Source organism: Gallinula chloropus (genome assembly GCF_964237585.1).
Source record: "Gallinula chloropus genome assembly, chromosome: 3".
NCBI lineage: Eukaryota > Metazoa > Chordata > Aves > Gruiformes > Rallidae > Gallinula > Gallinula chloropus.
In genome coordinates this window covers 10,705,159-10,732,825 of record NC_140087.1, presented here as the reverse complement: position 1 = coordinate 10,732,825, position 27,667 = coordinate 10,705,159, and the positions used below count along the sequence as shown (strand labels likewise).

General features: G+C 47.2%; 2 protein-coding genes across 2 annotated transcripts in view; one reads left to right on the top strand and one right to left on the bottom strand.

Annotated features, from left to right (window-relative positions):
- The window catches only part of CDC40 (cell division cycle 40), a gene marked incomplete at its 5' end in the record, with an annotated part of 39,929 nt that extends 27,321 nt beyond the window's left edge, over nt 1–12,608 (top strand). Inside the window, 6 exons of the mRNA XM_084261405.1 lie at nt 755–856; nt 2,119–2,234; nt 2,319–2,452; nt 6,911–6,987; nt 9,151–9,295; nt 11,599–12,608. Coding sequence (XP_084117531.1) covers nt 755–856; nt 2,119–2,234; nt 2,319–2,452; nt 6,911–6,987; nt 9,151–9,295; nt 11,599–11,776 — 752 coding nt within the window. The 3' untranslated portion in view covers nt 11,777–12,608. The remainder of the gene's footprint in view (nt 1–754; nt 857–2,118; nt 2,235–2,318; nt 2,453–6,910; nt 6,988–9,150; nt 9,296–11,598) is intronic.
- Nucleotides 12,609–21,722: 9,114 nt separating this feature from the next.
- The window catches only part of METTL24 (methyltransferase like 24), a gene marked incomplete at both ends in the record, with an annotated part of 47,554 nt that continues 41,609 nt past the window's right edge, over nt 21,723–27,667 (bottom strand). The window contains one exon of the mRNA XM_084261482.1: nt 21,723–22,037. Within this exon, the coding sequence (XP_084117608.1) occupies nt 21,723–22,037 (315 nt within the window). The remainder of the gene's footprint in view (nt 22,038–27,667) is intronic.

Genomic DNA, 27,667 nt, shown 5'->3' with positions numbered 1-27,667 from the left:
TTTTCACGTAATATTTCTGATTACAACAGTGTGGCAAAGATGATGTCTCAAAAAAGGCTCTCAATAGACTGCTGTTTCTGAACAGTTCCACTGTTCTGTTGGGTTTTTTTTTCTCAGAAGGTCCTCATCAACTAGAATCACCTGCTGGCTTGCTATATTTAAGTTAATGTGCCAGTGTTTTAACTAAGGAGATCTACAAGTCTGATGCAGTGGTCAGATGTAATACTGGAGTTGAGGGGTAGTGAGGCTAACACCAGATGAAAGCACTTGTAATTATCTGATCTCATCTTTTCCATATTTCATACCTGTTTTCTAATTTTAAATGCTTCTCTTTTAAATGTATCTCCTATAGTGTTTGTCTCTCCTCTTTTTCATTAGATGGTGGCATTTATTATGGTTTTTTACACTTCTTTCACAGCTCTTAACTGTGACCAGAACAATCTTTGAAGCCAACAGTACTTAAAATTCTGTTTGTGTACTTATGACTGCTGCACAGTGTTTAGTTCTGTGCAATACTATTATTTCTCTCCTGTGGTTTAGAGATGTGGGGATTTTATCCTCATCATTCTTTTGGAGCTACTTTTTCTTTCTCACTTGAATCAACCTTTATTAGTACTTACGAAGAACTGCAGGAAGGAATTTCCTTGCATTGTTAAAGACTGGAGCGTTGAGCACAATATTTTTAAGGGAAAATATTAATTCTAAGCACGAATGGATAAAAGCTTATCATTGCTTTTTTCCCCCCATCTTTTAGGACATAGTAAAGCTGTTAGAGACATCTGTTTTAACAATGCTGGCACTCGGTTCCTTAGTGCTGCGTATGACCGCTATCTGAAACTCTGGGACACCGAAACAGGTAGGCAGCTTCTGTTTGTAGACACTGTTACTTGGCACTGTATTTAACAGCAAATATCAACATTTATTATCAGTCAGATTATCTCTAATTATACTTAAGATCATCACATAGTTCAGTGTTCAGGGTGATTGGGGTTTTTGTTCCAAAATGTTTTGCTGTTATCTGTAATGGTGTAATTGATGCTACCGAGATACCTGTATTTCATCTGCCTTTTTATGTGAAAAGTCTGATGGTTCTCTGTAATGCTAGAACAATTTTCAGCAAAAAGACAAAATTTTACCAGATCAGTTAATTGCATGTTTACATTTACAGGCCTAAAATTAAGTAGTGAAATCACACTTTAGACCTAAACATGCTTAATTTAGAAGAGTGATTTCACTTGATCTTTCACTTAGCCTGCAGTTGAAGAGCACTCTAAATAAGAAAAGTTGCTGGTATGGGAAGTGGAGGGGTAGGTCTGGTGCTCTCACATAACTGCCTGGAAGCTGCTCTGCAATGTCCTGCTCCAAATAGTTTCTTGAGCTAAGATGATACAGAATAGACCTTGTCAATATTGTTTTAAACTCCAGCCTGTTCCTAAGACAGGAAGTTTCCATGTTAGAGAAAGACACTGGCTTTCTTGGTTAGCAGTGCCACTTGTCTCATACAGGTGACAGCCAGAAAGGTATAAATCAAGTTCTCCAGCCTTGAGTCCCATCTCAGTAGTTCAGACACCTGAAAAATATATTGAGCTTTTGCATTAAGACAGGCTCCTGTAAATTACAGGTAAATGTAAACGGGGTATTTACAGTTGAGGCTGTGAGAAGAGGTTAGTGGTTTGCTTTGCAGCTGGATTGCTGTTCCCATTTTCTAGGCTTAGTATTGAGGAATTCTTGGCAGAGTGTAAATCTCGTGCCAAGAAGACCTTTGACCTGATGGAGATGATGTTTTGCAAAGACAGTGATTGGCTTGTGATATCCTGACCAGTCCTGATGTCCTTGTTATGCCCTGATGAAATACAGAGTACTGAGCAGTTACATTTGTTTGGAAAGCTGTAGAAAGGTTTGTATGTGTTTATACATGTGCAGGCACAAACACTTGAAAGGTCTGATCAAAGAGCAGGGCAAATTCTACCCTCTAATACTCTCAAGAGCTTTAAAACGATTATTTTCTGCTGCTAGTAAAGTAGAAGTAAAATGAATGTTTTTATCCATACCAGCAAAGAACTGATCAGCCCATAGAACTTCCAACCTGATGCACTATGAATGGCTTCTCTGTTGCAGGGCAGTGTATTTCGAGGTTCACAAACAGGAAGGTTCCTTACTGTGTCAAATTCAATCCTGATGAAGATAAACAAAACCTCTTTGTTGCAGGAATGTCAGATAAGAAAATTGTGCAGGTATGTCTGCTTAATATCTCTTCCACCAATTTATTTTTTATATGTAGTAAATAACAAGACCTTATTCTGATTCTTTATTTGTAGTGGGATATTCGAAGTGGTGAGATTGTGCAGGAATACGATAGGCATTTGGGAGCTGTCAACACCATTGTGTTTGTGGATGAAAATAGAAGGTTTGTGAGCACATCTGATGACAAGAGTTTAAGAGTCTGGGAATGGTAAGTTTAAAATTTTAGACTTCTACAAGAATGTTATGAGCAAACTGAGAATTTATTTTTAAAAGTGTACATAGGACACTAGAGTGTACTGACCCCTAGGCAGCTGAGGAAGAGCTATAGCTTTAAAACTATTCTGGCTTAATGCTCAAGGTACTTCACAGATTTCTCTTTTCCCCCAAAGAAGGCATAAGACAGCCCTGTCAGCCTGAAGTGATCTCTGTTCTCTCTCCTTTCCCCAAGGGTGTGTTAGCTCTTAAATTAACCTTTTTAAAAAATGGCTGTTCTGTTACGTTAGCACGTGTCACTTTTGCATCCTTTGAACTTGGTTGTGCGTAGTATTGTATAATATTTGGCCAGTGTATGAAATAACTACTTTAGTATAGCTTTATTTCTGCTTTTGTGGTAGTCTGAGGTTTTTGGCAATCACTGATGCCCATGGTATGAATACAACAGATGACAGAAAAGAGAAAGCTAACTCTGAAAAAACATTATTTTAAATGGCTTCTAATTTGGAACGTATCTAGGGAGAAAACAAATCTCTTCTGTCTGAAATGCTTTCCCCAAGGTTCTAGGTACTAAGATTTTCAGGTTAGGACTCTTCATATTTCTCTAGGATTGCAAATTTCTTTTTTGAAATAATCACTCCCATACCCCTCCATTTCCTTCTGCCTTTCACACATGCAAAGCTGTTGCACAATACAGACGCTGGTTCAAGAGCTCTGTGACTAATCAGTTCCCTCTAACATTTTTTGCCCTTTTTTTTTTTTTTTTTTAAAACACCCTAGACAGGACTCCAATCTGTGGTATTTGAATGTTACCCAAGCAGCCAGCAAAGCCCTCAGCATGTCTGGTCTGGGATCAGGTGCTGTCATTGCCAGTAGCAGCACTGGGGATGACCTGGGAACCCAGACTTAGGCTGGGCATGTAATGCCCTCACCATGTCACTCCAAGAGAGCTGCTGTTTGATATTTAATAGCTAGACATATGTATTTACTGAGCTTCTTAAAGAAAAATCTTTACAATATCATAGCTGCTAAAGAATGTCTGCTCTCTGGAGAGTGGGAGGAGGATGTCACTTGCACAAATCTGTTATTTCCTTGAGACTGGATTGCCCTTGTTCTGTGAGCTTTATGTTGATGGCTGAAATAAATAGTGAAGTGGGTGGATTTAGTCACTCTATGGGGAAGAGCAGGAGAGGCAAAAAGGTTCTGGCATGGGAACATTGCAACCTGATTGTTCCAGTAGCAAAAGGGGGTTTTTCCTTCTGAATTAAAAAAAAAAATAAACACATACTGCGCTTGCTGTACACTGAAATAAGAGCTCCCTTGCTCACACAGTGAGGAGCTCAACTGTGGGCAATATCCTCTTATATAGTCATCAGGGGGAGAGGGTGTCTTTTATAAAAAGCAAGTGCAATGCTCTCTTCCTAGGCATGGCTTAAACTCTTCTCCACAGCCTTAATTGGTCTGTAGGCATATTTTTATAATTTCAACATCCAGACTTTAATGATGCACTAAGACTGAGCTTATGTATTTGGTATAGAAGCTTTTGGATCTTAAACTCCATGGCAAATTATTCCATGCTGCACCTTGGGTCCTTTTTCCCTAAGCTCATAAGGAAAATTGTTTGCAGCTTTGGGTGATTTGGTTATTGTGCCTTTTGGCTGTTTCTTTCTTTGTGCTTCAGCACAATATTTCTTCAGCATGCTACAGAAACAAAGGAGAAGTAATTGTGACCTGAGTATGGCCTTAAACACCAGTAATTAAAGCTGGTCTAATTGCTTAGTTCCAATTGTCCAGCAGGATTTTATAGTATGTTTTGTAAACACTTTGACTTGGCCAGAGCTGGTAATGGGATGCCATGTCAGACTTCATCACAGTGAGGAACTTTTTCTCTGGGAATTTAAATCTCTGTTCCCCAGGAGTTCACAGATTTCACTCTGCTGTACACTGAATTGCAGTTGGTTGGCTGCAGAAAAGTCTAGAAAGTGACTAGAGCAGAGACCTCTGCAGACTCTTTAGGAGTCTTCATGGGAGTGCTTTAAAATCCGTCTGCTTTGGCCTTTTGCGTGATGGTACCATTACAGGAGCGATACTGAAGTTGCTGTGGGTGTCATACTCTGTGTTCTTTCTTCTGGAAATGCAAAATGCTGTTTTGTCTCTGTCTGCTTCATGCACCTCTGACCCTACTGGGGTAACAGTGAAATGATTTGGGCAATGGACCTCAGAGGCTTTTATTTCCTTCTACCTTCAAGTCAGCCGACAGCACAAGAACTGTGCCACTGGCAGGCTGAGGAGGCTTGTCAGTCTCTGTAAAGCTATACCCCTCAGCAGGCCTCTTCTCTCCATCATTCCTGTAAAGGTACTGTAGTCTCCTGAGAGAGCTCCTCAGGATGTGCAGATCCCAAAATTGGATTGGGTTGGGTTTGGGCTTTAGTGGGATTTTTTTTTTCCTCCTTTCTTCAAAAGGATTTCTCTCTCTCCTGCCTGGGCAAGGAGCTGTATTAGAACCCCAGAGTATCACATTTCTAAATCTTGGCCAGCAGATACTACTTTTGATATTTAAAATTTTTCAGCCTTTGAAATGCTGTGAAGTGGGGAGAGGCCTTGAAGATCTTTAAGTTTAAAAATTTCAGCAAACAATATATCATGAGTTTTGAGGTCAGGCAACCATGACAGCCTCTTTTGTGGTAATTTCTTTTAACCAGCGGGCCGATATTACCAGTTTAGCCGTTTGACTGGAAGCAAATGTGAAACACAAGCCTATCTCTTTATTCTGCTTAATAGCTTAATGCAGCATATCCTGCATCTGTCCTGAGTGTGTCTGGTAGGCTTCAGCATAAAGCAGAGGTGTCTTGAATAAATTCCAGTAGATGAGCCTGCCTTCATTTGTAAAGGGAGAGAAGGCAGGACGACTTGTGCTGCATTTAGATTTCTCACTGCGGTACAATGCGACCTTTAACGGGGCTTCCAGTGGCATTGCTTTTACCTGGCATTGAGGTCCCCAGGTAACTGGTTAGATACTGGGAGGTGATCAGCATCTGCCCTTACTTCAGTGATGACCTCGTGTCTTGTTGCCAGTGAGGTTTGAAGCTGTTTGGGTATGGATGCAAAAGAGTAGGGGGTAGGGCACGGAGGGGCTGCACTTCCTGTGCTGTCATGTTGGACACCCTCAGAGATTATGTGGACTTCTTGTTAATCCTTTACAGATCTACTGTCCAACAGCAGTCTTAGGTCTGCCAGGTTGGAAGCCTGTTATCCCTGCCTGTGCTCTTGTTCAGAGTGCATTAAGTGGGTTGGCTGCCTAATTCTGAGAAGTAAATGATTCTAACATTTAACTCACAGCAGCATCTGTGATGCTTCCTGACAACAGAGCAGCTTCTCAGCCTGCTGCCTGTGTGCATGGTGCTTAACACAACGTGATGGGAAATAACTTACTCCACAATACAATGCAATTGTAATTACCTTGCTAATGCTGACTGTACTGCCATCCAGCAAGGCTTGGTCAGCGAGCATGAGGCAGCCACCCACACTGTCTGCTCTGATACTGTCCCAGCAGCTCATCCACTGTGTGAATTAGACAATGAAGTCATAACTATCCTCTTTGTATTAATTAATCTTGCTATAAGACATTTTGCATGTGTTTTCTGCTGAATACATTCATCAAATCTGTTTTCTGCCAGAGATTTCTTTTGCTTAATGAGAAAGACAACACATGCTTGCCTTTGCTTTTTACCAGCCTTCTAGTGTGTGAGGAATACTGTGAATAGGCACGGCCCATTAGTAATTCAATTTATACAGTCAGAACTAAATGGCAGTTCTGCAGGGTAAGGATTAGACTGCACTTGCTTTTTCCCTAGGTCCACATGCCTTCTTACAGGATAGCATATGTTCTTCACATACACTGACACACTCCTGTATGGATTTGAGACCAAGAAGTCCTGATTCAGTCACGTTTCAGTTCAATTGTGAACATTTGGAATTGGTTGGCATCCCATTTGGGGAGAGTGGGAAGCGCTGCCAGAGAGCACAACTCTTGTTTTCCTTTAAAATACTGGACAAATACTCGAGTTTAAACAAAAGTCAGCAAGACATCCCAGTAAGACTCATGCATATGTCAGTCTGTTCTTGCTACCAGGATAAGAATTTTGTTACAGCTGCAGTTAAACTGGAGGAAAGAGAGGATTTCTGTGTTAAGAGTCTTACTTATAACAATTGGAATTATAATTCTGCTTTAGACTCTGGGTGGTTAGATTGGGGTAGATTCACTCTGTCAGGCTGTCCTGGGGATGGCTGTGGGGCTCTCTGGGTGGGCATTCATAATGCTCTTAAGCTTTTGCACATTCTTCCTTTGGACACCACCATATGTTCTCTGTGGTTCAGTGGCTGAGTGAATCAGCAGGCAGCCCTTTGGAACATCTCCACATCTTCCTAAGACACATACTTCTTCCTTTTGCAGGGACATTCCTGTAGACTTCAAGTACATAGCTGAGCCAAGTATGCATTCGATGCCAGCCGTGACTTTGTCTCCAAATGGTAGGTTAACACTTTACTGCTGCCTTAGGCCTAGTTTACATAGACATCTCTTACTGATTATATATCTAATGCTGTTGTGTTGCATCCCCCTGCCACCCTACTCTCCCCCCAAATCAGCATGTGCATTTATTCCAAGCTTGGACTGGATCTGGGTTTGCTTTAAAAGTCTTAAGAGCAAGTGAAGGGTTATATCAGGATAACTGTATCTGTTTATATTTAGACCTTCCTCCAGACAGGGCAGAAGGACTCTGGCTTTTCATAGAGCTGCAAAGCATGCTCTCTGCTGTATTTAAAATATGAAGAGAAATGGTGGTGGGAACTGGAGATCGCTGAACTTGCTTAGTATTTTGTAGCTGTCCCCAGGGGGCCACAGTTGAAGCAGAGACTGATGTTGTACATGATCCTGTTAATGCTGTTCCTCTCTGTTCTGAACGTGGCCCAGATAACTTGCATAAGGGAAATCCCAAATTATCTCAGTGTGTCTGTTAATGTTTCACTGGTGTTTATGTTCTCCAGTTGCAAACAAACTGAAGGAGGATAAAAGTTTATCATCTCCAGTAATCAATGACAATCATTCTAACAAGAAGAAATCTGTCACCTGTTTTGGCCAAAATGAAATAGCTGTAGTGTCAACATTATTAAAGTGTTGCCAGATTTACACTTAAGTCACATTATGCTGAGTGGTGGCTGATTGACTTGTTGCACAGCTCATGTTTTCAGCCAGCTTTTGGCACCAAATTGTATTTGCTTTGCATATAAATAATTTATTATTAACAATAGAAGTACAGCTCTCCTGTAAAAAGGAAGGTTCTGGAAAAAGAGAGACACACATTTAAAACTGCTAGCTTCCCATGCTGGGCTATTTCACCCCCTCTTTCTGAAATGACATGACCTGCTGTATTCTGATGCAGTTTTTCAGTTCATCTAATTTTTCCACACTGAAATACTGGATTTCTCACTCTTTTTTTCCAGTTCTGCCTGCAGTTGAGTATTTGGTCTCTGAGGTGAGGCAGTAAATGCTGTTAGGGATGAAGTAGTTATCTTTTCAGCTCAAGCCATCACCTGTCATATTAACTAACATTATCTTGCCAAACAGTAGTAGTCCAATATCACACAAAAGTTATTTCAGAATAGTTATGCTACAGATTGTCCCAGGCACATAATGCATCGTTTGGGAGTTAAATGAATCCTTTAAGGAAAATTAAATTGAAAGTTTTACAGATGTGGAACTTTTCTGCTGTGGGTGGGCCACTGATCAAAATTTTCACTCTGAGTGATGCAAGAAACGGACCTTTTTCAAAAGCAGAAGGGAAGAATAACATCCTTGGGGAACACACTTAATTTGTTTCTTGGGGAGGGTGAAGAAACTCCTCAAATTCCAAGCTAGTGGCTGGAAGCGTGATCAGGTTTGCAGTCAAGTCAGCACATTTTATGTCATCACTGTTTGAGTAAAACACTGTAAAGGCAGTGATGATATGCAGAGTTTGGGACAGAACTCCTGTTCTCTGGTGTTCTGTAGCACATCATCATCCCTGGATTCTCAGGCAGGACTTAGTGCACTGCCAAGATGCAAAATGAGGTGAAGGTAAGATCAGAAAAGCCTAGGCTTTTTTTTTTATTCATTAAAATATCTTCATTAAATTCTGTTAGGGCAGAGAATACTAAATATTTGCAAAAACTTAAAGGATTTCAAACTCCCCAGTCTCCCCTTAGACTTGTTTTTCCCCTAAAGAAAATAAAAGGTGACCCCCCTAGAGTACCCACCAAACAGGTAACTGGATTGCAGCTAGAGAGTTGGGGTTTTTTACCTCACCTGGATGACTTGGTCTTGTGTGCCAGCAAGTTTGCTTAGTAGCTTAAAAACTTACCTCAGTAAGTCACTGAGGTAGGTGCAGCACATTGTTGTAACAGCCAGTGTTTCTCTGGAGTCCTGAGTGCATTGTGTAGGAATAGGCATCCCAGATCCTGTCAAACATAAGGTTTTGCCTCCTGGCAGTTGTACCAGGCAGAAGCCATGTCTGCTGCTACCTAGAACCCTGATACATAATTAAATTCTGGATTAAGATGGTGCACAAAAATGATAACAATCTCTTAAAGCTTTCATGTTAAGTCTGTTTCTTCAGGTGTGGCACTCTGATACTACCTTTGTTTGCTGCTTTATAGGGAAATGGTTGGCTTGCCAGTCGATGGATAACCAAATTCTGATTTTTGGAGCTCAGAACAGATTCAGATTAAACAAAAAGAAAATTTTCAAAGGTCACATGGTAGCTGGCTACGCTTGTCAAGTGGATTTTTCACCTGACATGAGGTAAGCTGTTTTTTTCTGGGGGGGGGGAATGAACTTAATCTTAAAACTTGTCAGCACAGACTCCAAGTTACTGTTTGAATCCTTTGTAACGGTCATTGATGCACGGTCATCCCATTAACTCTGATGCAGGGTTTTGTCTCCAACTCTGGGGTCCCCAGAACAAGAAACACATGGAGATTTTGGAGCAAGTCCAGAGAAGGGCCACAAAGATGAATAGAGGGCTGGAGCATCTCTCCTATGAGGGCAGGCTGAGAGAGTTGGGCTTGTTCAGCCTGGAGAAAAGAAGGCTCAGGAGAGGCCTTACAGCAGCCTTCCAGTACCTAAAGGGACCTACAGGAAAGACAGAGGAGGACTATTTACAAGGGAATGGAGTGCCCATGGATAGGGCAAGATGTAATGGCATTAATCTGAAGGAGGACAGATTTAGATCAGACATTAGGAATAAATTCTTTGCTACAAGGGTGGTGAGGCCACGGCACAGGCTGCCCAGAGAAGCTGTGGCTGCCCCCTCCCTGGCAATGTTCAAGGCCAGGTTGGATGGGGCTTTAGGCACCCTGGTCTAGTGGAAGGTGTCCCTGCCCATGGCAGGGGATTGGAACTTACATGAGCTTTGAGGTCCCTTTGAACCCAAACAACTCTGTGGTTCTCTGGCCAAGCAGAATGGGAAGTTTACTCTTGTCATTTGATAGGACTAAGCTATACTTGGTGCTTACTCTGAGCAACACTTAGAAAACAGTCCATGCAGTCCAGGTTCCCTGTTCCACAAAGATGATCTGCGCTGCTGTTAAACCATCCAGAGACTCCCCTTGTTTTGCCCAGCCCTGGTGCAACAACAGGAGCTGCCTTCTCTCTTGCAGCCGGCTCCCCAGAAACCTTCAGTCTTGATTCCCGCAGTGCCCACTTGTCTGGAATACCTGAGATTTGGACTTGCCCATATGTGTGGGTCTGGTGTGGGTTTCCTCACTCATTGTTCAGAGAACCATCATCTTCATCCTGTTTGCACAGCAGTAATGCTCATACATTGACCCCTGCACATACAGAAGATACTCATTACTATGTGCAGTGGAGAATAACCTCAGCAAAACAAGAGGGAAAAGTGGCAAGAAGTGTCTATAAATTTGAGAGGAACTTCTGGCACTTCCTCTTCTGCTGCTGCCTTCTCCAGTAACACGGCGCACGGTGTGCCGCGGTGCTTAGCGCGCTCACCTCGCAGTTGGTGAATCACCTTCTGCAGGGCTGGTGCGCCTGGGAGCGCAGCCTGAACGCTGCTGTGCCAGGAGCTGTGCTTGCAGACTGCCAGGCAGGAACCATAGAATCACAGAATCACAGAATTGTAGGGGTTGGAAGGGACCTGGAGAGATCATCGGGTCCAACCCCCTGCCAAAGCAGCTCCCCAGCTCATATTGCACAGGGCGGCGTCCAGACGGGTCTTGAATATCTCCAGAGATGGAGACTCCACCACCTCCCTGGGCAGCCTGTCCCAGGGCTCTGTCACCCTCACTGTGAAAAAGTTCTTCCGCATGTTGGTGCAGAACTGCCTGTGCTCCAACTTGCAGCCATTGCCCCTTGTCCTATCCCCACAGACCCCTGAAAAGGGGCTGGCTGATTCCCCCTGCATTCCCTGCTTCAGATAATTATAAACTTTAATTAGGTCCCCCCTTAGTCTTTTCTTCTCAAGGCTGAACAGTCCCAACTTACTCAGCCTGTCCTCACAGGGGAGATGTTCCAGGCCCCTAATCATCTTCGTGGCCCTTCTTTGGACTCTGTCCAGGAGATCCCTGTCCTTTTTATACCAGGGAGCCCAGAACTGGACACAATACTCCAGGTTGAGCCTGACCAGGGCAGAGTAGAGGGGGAGGATCACCTCCTTTGACCTGCTGGCTATACTCCTCCGGATGCACCCCAGGATTCCATTGGCTCTCTTAGCCACCAAGGCACACTGCTGGCTCATGGCCAACCTGTCATCTACCAGGACCCCCAGGTCCTTCTCCACAGAACTCTTCTCCAGCAGGTCATCCCCCAGCCTGTACTGATACAAACGGTTGTTCCTTCCCAGGTGCAAGACTTTACACTTGCTTTTGTTGAACTTCATCTGGTTTCTAACTGCCCAGCTCTCCAGCCTGTCCAGGTCTCTCTGGATGGCAGCACAGTGTTCCTGTGTGTCAGCCACCCCTCCCAGCTTTGTATCATTGGCGTACTTGCTGAGGGTGGATGCTATTCTTGCTCAGGGTAAGGAAGAGTGTCTCATAACACCAGCAGTCCTCACCTGTGATACAGCTTTTACTTTAATCCTGTCCATGCAGCTACGTGATATCTGGAGATGCCGATGGGAAGCTGAACATCTGGGACTGGAAGACGACCAAGCTGTACAGCAGGTTGAAGGCGCATGATAAGGTCTGTATCGGGGCCGTGTGGCACCCGCACGAAACGTCCAAAGTCATCACCTGCGGCTGGGATGGCCTCATCAAACTGTGGGACTAAAGAGGACGCAAGGTCTGCCTACATCTGGAGTTAGGGTGAGTGTTGCTGTGAGGGTGGGTAGGCGTTGGTAGTGCTGCAGTCCTCGGCTAGCTGTACATACGCACCAAGGATGGGAAACCTCCGGGAGGCGGAACTGGAAGGGTGCGGTTCGGAATGCGACCTCTTGAGTAGGAGAAGCTGAGGTCGCCTGAAACACGCAGGATCAAGTGTTAGTTGGTCACGTCACTTTTTTTTGCAAAACTCTTGTAAAATGAAACAATTTTAAGAGAAAATATTTTTGTGGTTCGGGCGGTCGGAGATGCGAGGAGTCAAGGAGAAAACCAGCACTGTCTTCTTAAGGAGAAACCTTTGATACCTGCTGCAGTAGAGCTGGAGAAGGTGCATTTGTTTACCTGGTATTTTGTTGTCCCCAAAACACTTCTGTCTGTATAGAACACAAGCCCACCTGCTAAGATCTGTTAATTCACATTAGCAATGAAGAACTAATGAGAAGCTAGCAGTTGTCAGAGAAACTGTAGCAACGGAAGACTATTCGTGAACTCTGGGTTGCTGTCTGTATTTACCAACAGCATCATGCTGATCGTTGATTTTCATCTTCACAAGTACTCCTCAGTTTCAAGGTTCTGCCTGGAATGATTGTAGTGTTGTTTTTCCTCTTCCTGTATGCTGTTATGTTCCAATAAGCATGGCATATTAAAAAAAAAAAGTGAATGTCCCTTCAGTTTGGAATACACTGTATTCCCCATGAAGTTGTTAACCATTCGATGTACATACATGTCCCACCTTTTCTCCAAGAACTTATTTTTAATAAACCTTTTTATAAAAAGACTTATTCAGACTTATTATTCAGTTCTTCTACCTAGCAGTGTCCTTAGAAAATATTTCATACCTCTTGTGTGTTAATTTACACTTGTACCAGCAATCAGATAAGCTCATTCTCTTGCACTGTTCACATGAAAAAAAGCTGGAAAGGAGAGGGAAAAAATCCTTTAACCTCCCTATCAGCTCCCTTTTTGAATACCTAATGGAAATAAAAATCCATAACAAATTTACCCCATTGATCAGTCTTTAATTACAGTTTGGAATGACACCATATTGTTTCCTATAAATCCAATCACTGCTCATCAATTATAAACAATAGCAAAGGAGTAATTGCCTTAATTGGCAGTAGAATAGAGGATAAGGCACTTCGTGGATGAGAGGCAGAGAGTCTCAGACTGTGTAGATGGAAGGAAAGGGGGCGGTTGGTTTGTGGGTGTGTTGGTTTATTTTCCTGTTGTGGAAGGATTGATTTAACAAGTCAGTTCTGTCCTTTCCACGGGCACCTGCTGAAGGCAGACCCTTGTGAATGAACATGGGGCTTATGTGTATTTAGACCAAGTCCTTGAACCTGAGCTTCGGAGTCTTTCCAGCCTGTCTGATGGAAACTGCTCCAGGTTCATGTGTTTCTGTTTGCTTTTCCCTCTCAGCAGCCTTGTGTACCTGAAAAAACCCCACAGTGCTGTTTCCACAAGCAGTGGTCTGGCTGGGTCCCCCCCACCCCAGCCTCACAGCCCTGCAAGTCCTGAGTTAGGAAAAGGTAGAGCCTGGAATGAAAGGGAAGAGCTGGTGTCCCCTCTGCAGGGGAGGGACAGAAGAGGCTGCTGGTCTTCATCTCTTCAGGGTGTGGGTGGGAGTGAGCTGCTGCCGGGGTGAATTTCCAGCGTGGTTCACTTCCACAGGGAAGACTCAGTTCCTGAGCTGGGAGTTGAGCCCTGGTGCCTGCTGTGTCCCAGGTGCTGTTTTGGGAGAGAGTGGCCTGAAATAAAGTGGAAGGGTTTTTGTTCAAGTAAATTTCCTAAAGGGATGCATGGCAGTGTGCCCTGACCGTTAACAGCTTGTTAGTGCAGGGACTGGGGAGGAGAAGAGGAACAGAGCAGGTTCAAAAACTCCTGTATTAGCTTCTGCATCAGGAAAGCTTAAAAGCCTTTAAATTGTAATGCACAAAAGGCTCAGTGCTGTAGTTGGTGCTGTGCTTTTCCACGGGTCACCTACCCCATACAGTTGACGTGTGTTTATATAAAGCATAGAAATCAGCCTATACAAATCTTTAGTAATATACTGGGTGTTGTCCTGGGGGAAGGGGAGGGGGAAGGAAATGTTGGCTCCATCAATTCTGCTGGAGTTGATGAATCGGGATTAAATGTTTGCAACAGGCCCAGAATGAACCCCCCCACCCACCCCCCAGAAACTTTCAGATAAAATCCTTTGTCCTTCACTGCTGGTCCCAGCGTTAATCTTTTGTGGAATTCCCCACGTCTGGGTTGAGCCTGGAGGGGGGGAATTTTTACGAGGATAATTCCCTCTTGTCGCCTTGAGAGTGGCAAACTCCAAAGCTCAGGTTGTCAGCTAGCCTGCTGTGCCCAAGGACAGGCTGCATGCGCCTGTGTGGTGAGAGTCTAGACTTGTCCTTCCAGCAGCCACCTGGGGAAAGACTTCTTGCTGTGCTAACTAACTCAAATCGTGGCCTTCTCTGATCCTCCCAATTTCACATCCCACCAGAAACTGGTCTCTTACAAACGTTGGTCAGAACAAGTCTAGACTGAGCCCCCCGGGCTGAACCTGGCGTGTGAGCAGAGCCCATCGGGGAAAAGGCAGCGTTGGGGGAAAAGGGAAGAGTGTGTTTCAAGTCCCCCCCCCCAATTTATTCTCCTCTATACAGCAAAGGGATTTGAGGCAAAAGGAGCTTCTCAGCAAGGCCAGAGGTGAGTGTGTCGTGCTGTGGGGAAGGAATACATGCAAGCTGGAGTGCAGGGCCGCGGTCGCAGCACCGTCATGCTGCTCCACTCCATCCTGCATCTGCAGCTTTCGGAAAGGATGCGCCAAAATACGTTCCTGCTTTTATTAATACCAGTTACATTTGCAGATTGTAGATAAGTGAACTGTCTCCATCATTCTTGGAGTCCTGCCTGGGAAACTTGATAGTTCCTCTGGCCTCAGGCCAGCTTTTTCTTGGACTTTTTTCATAGGCGAGAAGGGGAAATATCCCACCTACCCTCGTGCAACTCGCTGGTAAGAAGGCTGTCTCTCTACAAGCAGATGGTCTTGGCATCTGTCTTGCTCAGAGTTTATAATTGTCCCCGGGAAGATGAGGCTGCTCAGTCTTTGCCCTCATTATGAGGAACAAATATCTGAAATTACTGTACATCCAGAAAAATCCAAGATTGTCTCATAAAAAGCCAATTTTTAGCCACGGGCAGATGTGCAGTGACAGCGCTTTATGCTGCGGTCTGTAAAGGCTGAGTTAAAGTGTGAGCCTGGAAGCCCAGTAACACAAGGTGCTTCCCTTCCTTCTACCAGCTGGTCATTACAAAATCCTGCTCCCCTCTGCTCAGAAGCTCCCACATGACAAGCAGCCTGTGCAAGGGGGAGCACGCAGAGAGGGGAGGAAGGAGGGGAGTTCTGCTCCAAAGGCTTTAGACAGTTGAACCTATAGACACCAGAAAAATGTCAGCTGCCAGGGAGGTTGCTCCTCTGGAGACTACTTAAGGGCTTGCTACTGTAGGTTGGCTTTGCTACCATACACTCAAAATTTAGCTCTCATACCTTGCAGTAAAATGTGTCTCTTCTGTCAGGCTTGCCCATGAAAGACCCGAGCCAGACGCACGACAGCAGCACTCAGAGGAAGCTGCCTGTGGCAGGGTCATGTGTGCAGGAACTCCTCACACAGACCAAAGCTTTTAGTTTGCTTACAGTGACTTACAGTGGGGTGCGGACCTCCCAGTTCACCAGGTACACTGGAAGTTCGACCTCAGACCTGTTACCTTGCTGTGTGATAGAACAGTTAAAATACATTCAATGCTGAAGCACTGAGCCCTTCTGAGCCTCCTTTTAACCTCCTGTGCTCCGTGGCACCAGGAGACTGCTAAAATGAAAGGCCATTGCAGGTGTGTTGGGGTGGTGGTTCACAAGAGGTTCTCATTAGGCCTTGGGGGTTTTTGGCCTGTCTGAAAGGTGTCAAGGCAAACTGAACCTCTTTATCCTCTGATTTGGAAAAGCAAGACAACACCACAAATCTCCTAGGGAATCATTTCAGTAATAAGAACTTTATGGGACTTCCAGCCCCCTGACAGTTACCTGAACATGGTGCTGGGAGCTGCGGATCCTTCCAGTTCTCCCAGCGTAATTGCTCCGCAGCTGGTGTCTTGCTCCAACTCCCCAGATAAACTCTTTGATTGTGGAATAAGTTTTCTTTTTTCTTTTTATTTCTCAGTTTCAGGGGAGTTTAAGGTCTTGCAAAGCAACATTTAAAAGAAAAAAAGAGTGAACCCACCCTGTCCTAGATGAGCTGTGACAGCTAAGCCCTACCTTAGATTGCACCAGGTGATTTCTCCCCACCCCTGGGACTTTGCTCGCCCAGGCTGGTGGTTGTGTTTTGCATCCATGCACAGCCTCACTCCTCCATATAAGCTCTGTAAAATGGAATCCCTTCCAACCTCCCTTGCTCAGAAGATGAAGGAGGAATTCAGACTCCAAATAAAGTCAGTTGCCAGGCCAGACATCCACAGGAAAAAGAAACAAGGCCCATTCCCTGGAGTTTTCAAACCCACGCTGAGTTTTGTCAGAGGCAGCTTTTCGGTAGCAAGCTCCTCTCTGCCCTGGTGCTGACCCGTTGGCAGTACCTTGGAGCAGGGATGGGGGTGGGGAGTTGGTTTTACATGCTTCCTTCATTGTTCCTTCAGAAACATGGAATGTTTCTTCAAATGCTGAATTCTCCTGTTTCTCAAAGCAATTTTCCTTCCCTTCACCATAAAGACAATGACGATGTTGGAAGGTGTTGCAGGGCCTCTCCTGCTTGGCAAGGCAGTTTGGGAGGTCAACGTGGGGTTGTCTGATGAAGTCCCAGCCCCTAGGTCATGTCTGCTCCTGGCTGGTGTCAGTGGAGGGACAAAAGGTACTCCCAGGGCATGGCTATTGCTGCTGCTGCAGTGTTAGAGGTCCAATGCTGGTCAGGCAGCTGTCCCCACCTCCCTGTGAGGATGGTGGTACCCTGGGTGGTGACTCTGTTCCCAGTATCTGAAGGTGGGTGCAAGGCTGGGTTTGTTTGGGTTTGATTCAGAACTGGAATTTCAAATAGAGGGGGAGATACCAGCAGAGGTGCAGAGGCAGTGTAATTACCCAGGAAGGTTTGATACTGTGTACTCACTGAATGAACTCTTGGGAAACTGCTGAAAAATAAGCGTGCGTGGTGGTAACCCACCAAAAAGGGGAGGGACCCCACTGGCATTCACGTTTGATTGTCGTTAACAGGGGGCACAAAGCAGGCTCCTGTTTCCTCCTCGTATAAGGCCCTGCCACTGGGGTAAGGGGTGCAGGAGCACAGGTCTTGCTGAACCAGCTGAAACCCTTCACAACAGACAGGCCAAACCACACCACGAACGAGGACTTCTGTTCCAGGGACGAGGTTCATTCCTTGTCACAGGTGGTTCCCTTCGAGTGCCGGGCTGGCTTTGCGGGTGGGTGCTGCCCCTGAAAGCCAGAGAAGGGAGGCAAGTATAACTATGTCTCTGAATGTAGGTCAGCTCTGAACTTCCACCGGCACTAAACCAGGTCTCTACTGACTGCAATTAAATGTCACATCGCGTTAACAAGCAGGAAGAAATCAAGAGTGATTTCCTACTGAATAACCCTGAGGACCCTTTCAAGGGCAAGGGAGCGGCTAATGAAGCTCATGAAATCAAAGGTTTTCAGCGAACCAGATGGTCTCAGCTGTTGAATAATTCACCAGGGAGAAACAGTGCTGTTTCTTCAGGTGTGCTACCTGGTGATATGTCTTCTTGGCACCTGCCAAAGAAAGGCCAGACATATGTCCCCTGTATGCTTTCTTTGATCTTTCACAGTTGAGAGGGCTCTCGAAGAGTAACAATAACTTGATGGGATCAAACCGAGCTGGTGTGGGTGAGAGCTCAGCATGGAGCAGTAAATCTGCAGGGCAGGGAGGCGGCTTGGCTGGTGTCTCTGGCTGACGCAGCCAGAGCCAGTGGATGCCTGCGGTCCTGTGTCCCTCTCTCTCTCCTCCCTACCGGGCTGGAGATACCACCTGAGAGCATCTCCAGTCTGGGGGGTGGGCACAGATACCCATACAGCATCCCTCAGTGCCCATATGTCCACTGCTGCAGTCAGCCAGCGCTGGCTTGTGTCCCTGCGGACCTACCCAGCAGCCCAGTTGTTAGTAGATGGGAACCGAATTGATTTAAGAGTCTCTCCTATAGGTAAAAGACATCAATAAAAGAGAAGGGGTAAGGGCACAAAAGCAAGACCTCATTGAGGAAGGTTGTAACTCTGCTTTAAGAGATGTGAAGCAGAGAGGCACAGACAGTGTGTAAAGTAAGAGCTGTTCATTTTGTCCTGTAATACCACATAACTGCCTCCAGAATGACAAATGGCTTTTATCTATCCTGCCTCTGAGATAAGGTTTCGTTAGAAATTACCATAGTTATTGGAAGATGTATTTGCCCCAGCCCGAGTCGCCTCTGACACTACCTGGCAATCCCCAGCAAGATGGCAGCCGAGGGGTCGCTAAACGCTGCGTCTCAAGCCAAGGCGACCCAGGACAGAGACCTCCACTCCATTTCTGCAAGTTACATGTGCATCACCATTTCTTTTGGGGAAGGAACAATGGAAGATGTGCATCCCTTTGGAATGCTAACAGCTCAAAGAGATCCTGTAATGTGGTTTTTAGCCTCTGTGTATTGGTTTCTTGAAGGATCACAGGCTCGTTCTGCTGAGGCTCGTGGGGAGGTAAAACCCACGCAGTGCCCAGCCCATGTTTTTATGCTTTACTAGTAAATGGGGGCTCACAGCCAGGCTTTTGCCACCCTGTTATTTGAAAACTGGGAGTTGAGCTGTTTTGTGGGGCAGCTTGATTGTTCCAAGAACCTAGATACCAGTTTGGGAAATCCCAGCACCTTCTCACTTCTGAAGGCGTCTGCACATGGCCCTGCATCACTGAACTCTCAGCGCAGAGGGGCTGCAGCAGGCGTGGCTGTCACAGGGAAGGCATTTCCCACCCGGTTTCAGAGGTCACGGTGTTACCTGGCGCAGGGATGGCACTGTGTAGCGTGAGCCCATGGAAAGCACTTTGCCCAGCACCTTGGACACTGCGAGTCCAACACATCTGCCATAGGTCTTCTGGACTTTGAGCACCACAGAGCTGAGGAGATGGTGCTTCTCCACTCTGGGTGGCTGCAAAGCCGCTTACCCCCTGGGCTGGGTGGGATGTGCAGGAGCACAAACAGGAGCTGCAGAAAACAGAAGGGTGTCTGGAGGTATTCCCCAGCCTGGAGGGAAACTGGGAGACACAGCATGGGCCCGTCTATTTACCTGAACTCTTCCAGATTCCCAAACAAGGTGGGTGCATCCAAGCTGTCCTTGGCCTGGGCCACCTCCCGCAGCTGTGCTTAAAAATCGTCTGGGAGAGTCCTGAACAGCCTGAGCCACAGTTGGGCCAGGGACCTCACTGATTATCCTGGCAGCCAGCCATTCTGCTGCTGCGTTTCCTAGGACAGGCTGGCTGGAGTCATCACCTGGTCAGTAGTCCCCTTTACTCCCCAAAGGAGACATCAGATGTGCAGGAGCCCAGGTTAAGTCTCCTTAGCGTTACACTCTGCTTCAGGAAACTGGAGTAAGTGAAGGAGCGGATGCGGTTGTGTTTACATGGCAAGTAAAAGGGGAGGCAGTAAATCAGAGCCTGCGTAGGACACAAGGCCCCGCCAGCATGACTGAAGGGCAGCGGATAGGAAACCAGCGTGCCCTTGCTGAAACACACCCCAGTTGGCATTTAGGCACAGTCCCAAACTCCAGATGTGCTTGGCAAGACTGGTACAAACCTGAACACCTGAGGGCACAGGACCAGCTTTCACAGAAGATTAAAATCCCCTCTGGTTCCACCAGCCCCTCACTACCCTACTCCTTCACCATCAAGGCAAGGGAGGGGAGAGGGGATGTTTTTTCCTGCCTCTCCCACAGCACCCCGAGTTCTGCAGCCTCTGCAGCCCCAGGACAGGCTCTTCAGGTGTGGGTGGGAGGAGAGTGCTGGGGCTGGAGCCAGTGACTCCCTGCAGCCCCAACACAAGGGCGGTGGAAGGCTCTCATCCCAGCAGCATCACCCCCCTCTTCTGGGAGAAAGGGAGCTGAGCTGAAGGGCTGGAGTGGTTTCTGATGGGGAGAAGGGTCCTTGCCTGCCCTGGGGCAGCAGCAGCCCTCAGGGAAGTGAGTGAGGAGGAAAGCAGATGCTTAGCTTAGGGCGAAGCCTGGGGAAGGTGAGGGGAATGGCTTGACCCACTTTTTGAGGCAAAGCAGTGGTTCTGGGAAGGAGCTGGCTCACCTGGCTGGAAGGAAGAGCTCCTGTGTTTATCTCCCACTACCCTTGCTTGCTGAGAGCTGCTGGGCATGTTGGGTGCAACACGGGGTCCTGCTCCTGAAAGGAGAGGATGAGGGAGCTGAGGCAGTGGAGAAGGTGAAAAAGGAACAGAAGGTATGAAAGGAGAGCAGGAAATGCCAGGATTGCAACAGAAGGAACAGCATGGGAACAGAGGAAGAGAGACTTGCTAAAAACACAATGCTGGGCTGAGGCTTGCTGAGAGGAGGAACGCTGAGCCCTGCAGCAGTCAGAAACCAAAGGGTTAGGGCTACTCCTATGTCGGCCACGCATCAAAGACATGAAACTGGCATCATCTTGTATTTTAATGCAAAGTTTAATGTCAAAATTCTTTGAAAGAGAAGAAAACCCCCAATCTGCTATATATTTTTCCGCCCCCCCCCATTCCTTAGCTCCTCGGGGACCAGCCAGGGCTGGCTCCTGGGAGTGCTCGGCCACCAACCCCTGTGCCAGCCAGCAGTGCCCCAGGACAGCCACAGACCAGGGCCAGCCAGGGTGCCTGCCTGCACCTCCAGTCCAGGGCCTGGCTTGCTTGTGTCTGGGAGAGGCGGCCCAGCCAAGGAGGTGATGAGGACACAGCGAGTATCCAGGCACAGTGCTGGAGAAGGCACACAGCAAAACATTCAACTAAAGCCCAAAACAAACAGAAGACTAAAGACCAGGTTTCACTTTCAGCTCTTTTAAATAGGCATCTCACTAGATAAAGCCCCATTTGCTACAGCCATCGCAAGATTAACCTCAAACAAGCTGTTCTTTGAGCAGATGAGCTAGGGAAGCCCTGTCTTCTGTGGCTGAAGTTTCTGGAGGGTAAGGAGGGGGAGGGCTGGTGGCAGCTTTTCCCTCAGCTAAGTCTCTGTCCCACTGTCACGTGTGTGTGAACTCAGCACCTTGCAGCCAGGCTGCCTTAGAGAGCCGCAGTCAGAGCACTCAGAAGCTGCTCACTGAAACAGGAGGGAATTTCATCTGGTGGTTTCAGCTCTACCAAACTGAGCTGAAATGTGCCAGTGGGTGGAAGAACGTACTGTCCTTGCCTAGAATTTGTTCCACAGGACACAAGGCCAAAGTAAAGAAGGTGCAAACCAAAGACAATCGCTTTACTGAGAAGTTCTACTTGGCCCTTCCTGAGAAAAGAATCTGCTCACAAGCACTCTCCTGCCCGAGAGCTGGCAAGGCTCAGTGAGCAGAGCTTCCTGAGGCAGCCCCAGAAGGATGCCCTCCATGCCAGCACGCTCAGGCGCAGGGCAGCCGGGGAAAGCAGCGCTGTTCGCCACCCCAGGGAAACCTGCACAGAAACCGCTGCCTTCTGGGATTGTGTACCCGCTGGGAAAGGCGCTGCTACACACATCTGCACCGTGTACCTCCTCCTAGGGCTGGTTCTTCTGAGAACTTATAAAAATAAAACCCAGTCCGTTCCGCTAGCCGTCGCCACGTGCATCTTTAGCAGCTCCAGACAGTGACGCCAAAGTCCTCTGCAGTAACGCTACGGGGCCAGATGGCTCGCAGTCACGCATCGTAAATCCCTCTCTGCTATTTCCATCTTGTATTTACCCAGCTCAGTGTGTAGCAGCTACTGGCATTGAAGGCTTCCTTCTTCAGAAACAGCTGTGGCTTTGATAAGTCCTTGTAGGTGTGGAAAAGCCTGAAGTCCTTCAGCTCCAGTTCTCGGAGCAGACTGTACCAGTACCGCACCACGGTGCTGTCATTGCCACTGACCTCAAACCCAGGCCAGTGGATGTGCACCTCAAAGACCAGCTGTCCTATCTGCTCCACAACATCTTCCAGGATCAGGTTTTCCAAAATTTTCCACTCAGCACTCTCCACATCTGCCTTGAGGACATCAATCTGCAACAAGAACACCATTATTATGTAAAAATGAGAGGTTCTGCAATTGTCAGTAGCATCTGAGTATACATCATCATCATCATCATCGTTCTTATATACAGTTCCTTTTGTGTTAATAAAAAGCAGGTATTAAAAATTCTCAGAGCATCCCAGGACTAACATGGACAGTATATGAAGTTTCACGCTTGCCTGTTCACAGCCCTTCTCCTGCCTCCAAGTCCTGGTCTGAAAAGCTTGGTGCCCCGCAGTGTCTGATGCAGCTCAGCCCACAACCAAAGCATGTTACTGTTCCTTCACAAATCTTGTGGTGGCATCAAAGCTATGGATGAAGAAATGCACTGAACTCAATGAAGACACTAAGGCATTCCTGTTCCTCATTTCTCCATCACAGAATCCTGTGACAGAACAAACCATGCTGACAGCGACTACTTGCATCACAGTAGAGCATGGTCCTCATGTGTCAGGTGTTACATGCACCAGATAAGTGCAAGAACAGGACAAGGTGAATGCTATGAGCAGCTCAGGTCACCATCTACCCACAAGCCACACTTCTGTCTGAGGCTCTTGTGGCCATTCCTACAGATGCCAAGCAAGGAGGACCACATCAAAGGAGAATTATGCAAAGACTCTGCAGGGTTTTAAGGGCAGCGCCTCTGAAGAAAAAGGGGTAGCAGGAAAGGAGCTGTGAAGCTGTTTGTTTGAAGGGTGCCCTGGTTTTGGCTGGGATAGTCCAGTTTCTTCCTAACAGTGGGTACAATGCTGTGTTTGGGATTTAGGATGAGAATCGTGTGGATGACACGCTGGTGTTTGGTTGTTGCTAAGCAGTGCTTACAAGTGAGTCAAGCATTCTTCAGCTTCCCCGGCCCTGCCAGCGCGGAGGCGGGAGCCTTCCGCAGGGGACACAGGAGAAGCTGGGAGAGCTCTGCCAGGACAGCTGGCCCAGACTGGCCAAAGGGATATTCCCTACCATGTGACGTCGTGCTCAGTATACAGCTGGGGAGAGTGAGGGGAGGGCTGTGGCTTGGGAAGCAGCCGGGCATCAGTCAGCCGTTGGTGAGCAACTGCGCTGCATATCGCTTGTTTCTTAGATTCTGCTGTTGTTGTTATTATTATTATTATTAGTTTTCTGTCCTATTAAACTGCCTCAACCTATGAATTGCTTTATTTTATTCTCTCCCCCATCCCGCTTGGAGGGAGTGAGCAAACAGCTGGGTGGTTGTTTTAGCTCTTAAACCACAAGGGAAAAGTACATCTAATAGTAAAGCTCCCTGTTTCAGTTTTAGACCACTAATTAATTCTGCAGTAAGATACTCAGCCACCTGACTTCTCCCAGCCCAACCCAACTGCAGGTTGACTTGCCTGGAGATCAGCTGGGGGAGAGGGAGCAGTGTGCTTTAGTAAGGCCCGAGCGCTTCGGCAGCAGCTCACACCTGCTAGAAAGCGATGGCCGTGGTGCTGGTCAGGAACCACAGGGCTCCCAGGGCTAAACAGACTTTTGGGGGACAAGCTGTAAACCAGATGAAACCAAAATGCTGCGTTTTCAGAGCAGGACGTGGAGGGTGGGGCTTGGACGAGGCCCACCTCGCGGGGCAAGTAATGGCAGGCCAACCCCCTGCTCCTGCGCTCATTGTGCCTCCTCTGCGCCGAGGGGGCAGGGGGCTGGTGGAAAATGACAGAGGGATTATGGAATTAAAGCCCGTATTGTGGCATCTCCACCCGGGGAGCAGAGAGGACGGTTGCACAGACAACCTTTGCTCTGGTATTTCCTAACGTGACTCCGCAACAAAGAGCCTGTCAGTCTGTCCCTCCGTGGGTGAGGGAAGCAGTTGAACATCCCGCTCCTCCGGGTTCAAGGGGAGGCCGAATGCAAATGATGCCACTCATAGCATTTCAGCTGAGAACACTGCATGGCTGAACTGGCTCCTCTGACATCCATTTTCATGGGTTCCTTATTTTTCAAAGGTGCCACCTCACAGCTCTACCTGCAATGCAGTTTTGTAGGCAGTTGACTCCACGTGAGTGCAACTGCCACAGGACCGTGCCACCACGCTTCCAAAACCATGGGGTTTTACCTTTGGGAGGCTTCTTCTGTAACTTTGAAAGGAGATGTTTTACTCCAAACCTTTCTTTTCTTTTTTTCTTTTTTTGGTGGGGAAGAAATGTTCCTTAGTGTTGGCTTTTGCTTTCCCATGGTCCTGCTTTAAAGCACCAGTAGGACATCTTTTCCCCCATGGTAATGTTTCCAGACATCATCCAGGTTGGTTGGTTTGTTTTTCTCTTGTGACAATAGCTGCTGCTCTGGCTGCACACACAAACCAGAGGCTCCTTCTTGCCTCAGAGAAAGTACTCATCTCTGCCCATCAACATCTGAGACTGCCTTCCAGGCAAGGCATCCATCTCAGCCCAGGATCTCCGTTTCATCCCATGGATAGGAGAAACAAGGGAACAGCTCTGTCAGAGCACCTGGGCAAAGAACAAGCCTCCTGCTAACACCAAACATTGTGATGATCAGACTGCTCAGAAGATATTTACCATCAGCGATAGGCAGCGCTACTGATAAGAAAAGCACTTTCACCTTTCAGGTGCCTTGATTCAAAGCACCAGTGAAAGGATTAGTGGCCAAATCTCCGAATTCAGAGCTCTAATTCACCTGGGAGCAGTGCTGGAGAGGTGCTGGGGTCAAATCCTGGAGGGCAAAGATCTAAGTGCCTGAAGGTATAAGATGGCAGTCAATTGCCTGAGAGCTTCAAGCACTCACAGACTAAGGCTGGTTCCTCTTCCCCAAATCTTCTTGCCTTCCACAAGCTAACTAGATTATCACAGAAAAGTTAAAAAAAATGTGGATTTTTAGATGTTTTCTCAGTTTAGCCCCTTTGAAACAGCACTGCAGCATTGTACCCATCACTCTTGGCGAAAAAAGAAAGAAAAAAGCCCAAAAAAAAAGTCTTTCCTCATGCATGACCAAGCATATAAAACAGCTGAACAAAGCACACGTTTTACTTAGGGAAGGTTCTGTATGAAGGCTCATTTCTGCTCTTTAGGGTAATGACTTGTCACAACCCTGCATCATTTCCTAAAGTAGAGCTCAGAGCTCTGTTTGCCTTGATCGTTTTTGAAACATGGGGGTTAACGGGGCTTTCAGGCTCCGTGAGGCCCCGTGGGCAGCATTTAAAGCTCCCCGTGGAGAAGAGTCAATTGGGAACCAGTAGCTGGAGGAAGCAATTCATCTGCATTACTTCCAGCACCACCTCAGTGTGTGCAAGCAGCATCCAGGAAAGGCAAAAGCAGTGAATGCAGTGCAGGTCAGGAGGATCCCTCCCTTCCCGTGGGAGCAGCTCTGTAGCACAAGCTGGGAGAGGGGAGAGGAGATCTGGTTGTGGCTTTCAATCAGAGGACTGGGGCCCAGAGACACCCCATCCTCCCAAACCACAGTGCTGCACTTGGGATTTGGGGCTATGAGATACAACCCTCTGCTCCAGCTCCCCCACACCGGGTTACCACCCTTACACCAGCCATACAGCAAGGCAAGCTCTGCTTGCTTATACACCGGTTTGTACCCTCTCCACCTCAGTACAATTCTCTATTTTCAGCAGAAAACCCCTAGAAAAGGCTCTTTAATTCCTATTTTGATAGCACACACGAATCTGCAGGTAACAAACAGGTTCTCCAGTGTGCTGCTTTAAACATAGCTTCCCTCTTTTCCCACCTGCAACCTTTCAGCACGACACTTTCCTCACTGTCTTTCCTTTCAGAATGCATCCACAGCCCCCTCCCAGCTCGGCAGCAGGTGATGGCTTGGACATGGCATCCCTTTCACTCCCTTTTGTTCCCAGCTGTAATTGATGGCAGTCAGGGTGCCACGTTGTAGCCTCAGAACAAATTACAGTCCCAGCAGCTTCCTGCAACTGCCTCTCCGAGGGTGGGAGGAGGAAGTGTCCCGGCTCTCTCTGAGCCATCCATCCAGTGGGGACACTGGGACTGCTGCAGGCACCGGCTGAGCAACACGGATACCGACACGGGTCCTGGTCAGAGAGAGGGCTCCAGACAGCAGCACTTCTCCTTCACATTACCTCCCTCCCTTCCCCCTCCCCGCTGCGACCGTCCGTATGGCCAGAATGACTCTGGGACAAAGGTGTCATTTGAGATTCATCACTCCCAAAGTGACAGATCGGGGACATCTTCAAGGATCAGCTTAAGGCACCAAAGCTGGGTTGTGCAGTTGGGTGCTTACGTGGCCTTTGGTCTTTTATTACAGTGAAGGGCACCCGTCCAGCTGAAGTCACTCGTGCCCATCTCCGAAACTGAAACCTCCTTCCTCCCTCTCCTGCTCCCACAGCTGATCCCCCACAGCCTTGTGAGTGACAGAGAAGGTGTTTCTTCTCCCATTTCAGTGATGTGCCTCCATGAAAGTGCTGCCCAGCAGGGGCAGGATATGAAGCCATTTTATGTTTCCCATTTAAGCTGGTGAAAATGTTTCCAACTCGTATTCATAGAATCCCAGAGTGAGTTGGGCTGGAAGAGACCTTAAAGATCATCAAATTCCAACCCCCCTGCCATGGGCAGGGACACCTCTCACTAGACCAGGCTGCTGAAGGACCCATCCAACCCCACCTTGAACACCTCCAGGGAGGGGGCAGCCACCACCTCCCTGGGCAACCTGTTCCAGTGAAAACTTATTTAACTTTCTCTGATGGCCAACTGTCAGTATAGCAACAGCTCGCCAGAAGCAGGAGTGGCTCCAGACAGACAAGTCTACTCATCCAGAAAGCCCACATGGTGCATACTGGAGGCATCAATCTCAGCTGAGTGCTCCAGAGCCCATGCTCCCAGCAAGGTCCCATGCAGGCACCCCAAGTGACTCCCTCCCACAGCCACAGAACCCACGCGTGGGGGCAAGCTGGTGCTTTCATTCCTCACTTCTTCCACTGGTCTCTGATACTGAGACTTTTCCCAGGTACTCTCTCCACCTGCAAGCAATTTCTGTCTGCAGACTCATTACAGAAGGATACTCCTCCAGTCCAGCCCAGTTACACTATGTCACTTACTGCAGCAGCCTTTTAGCTAGCAGGAGGTATTTTTCAGTGCTACTTTACATGACTTAGGAGATCAGCATGGCCTGAAATCCTTTCTCCCTGGGTTACATTTGGTCAGGAAGCTGCAGGGTTTCAACCTGCCTTCCTGTCACCACAAGCATCTTTCTTCGCTGTGGGATTAGTTCTTGGCATCTTCCCATCTTAACTCATGCTGGGCACTGGACTGGCCTGAGACAGCAGCTCACTCATTAATCATCTTCTGGCCATAAAATAATACATGTCCCCAAGCCTGAACTGACTTTCAGACAGGTTTGATGAGCTTAGTTAGCATTATAATGACCTTAAAGCTAGAGGTATTGTGCTTTACAACTTCTCAGCAAGACCACATAAGGGGCAGACTGGCACTGCACATAGACAATGCTGAGAGAGAGGACCGTCACAAAAATTCTCAGTATCACAGTTCTTGGTTCCCCACCTCTTTAAACCAAGACCAGTCTCCAGAGCCAGCAGTGGGAACCTCATTGCTAGCTCAGCACTCAAAGTGATGTGTTTCTTAGAGGAAGTGGGTGAAAAGCCGCTGTGAGGACATGAGCCCCC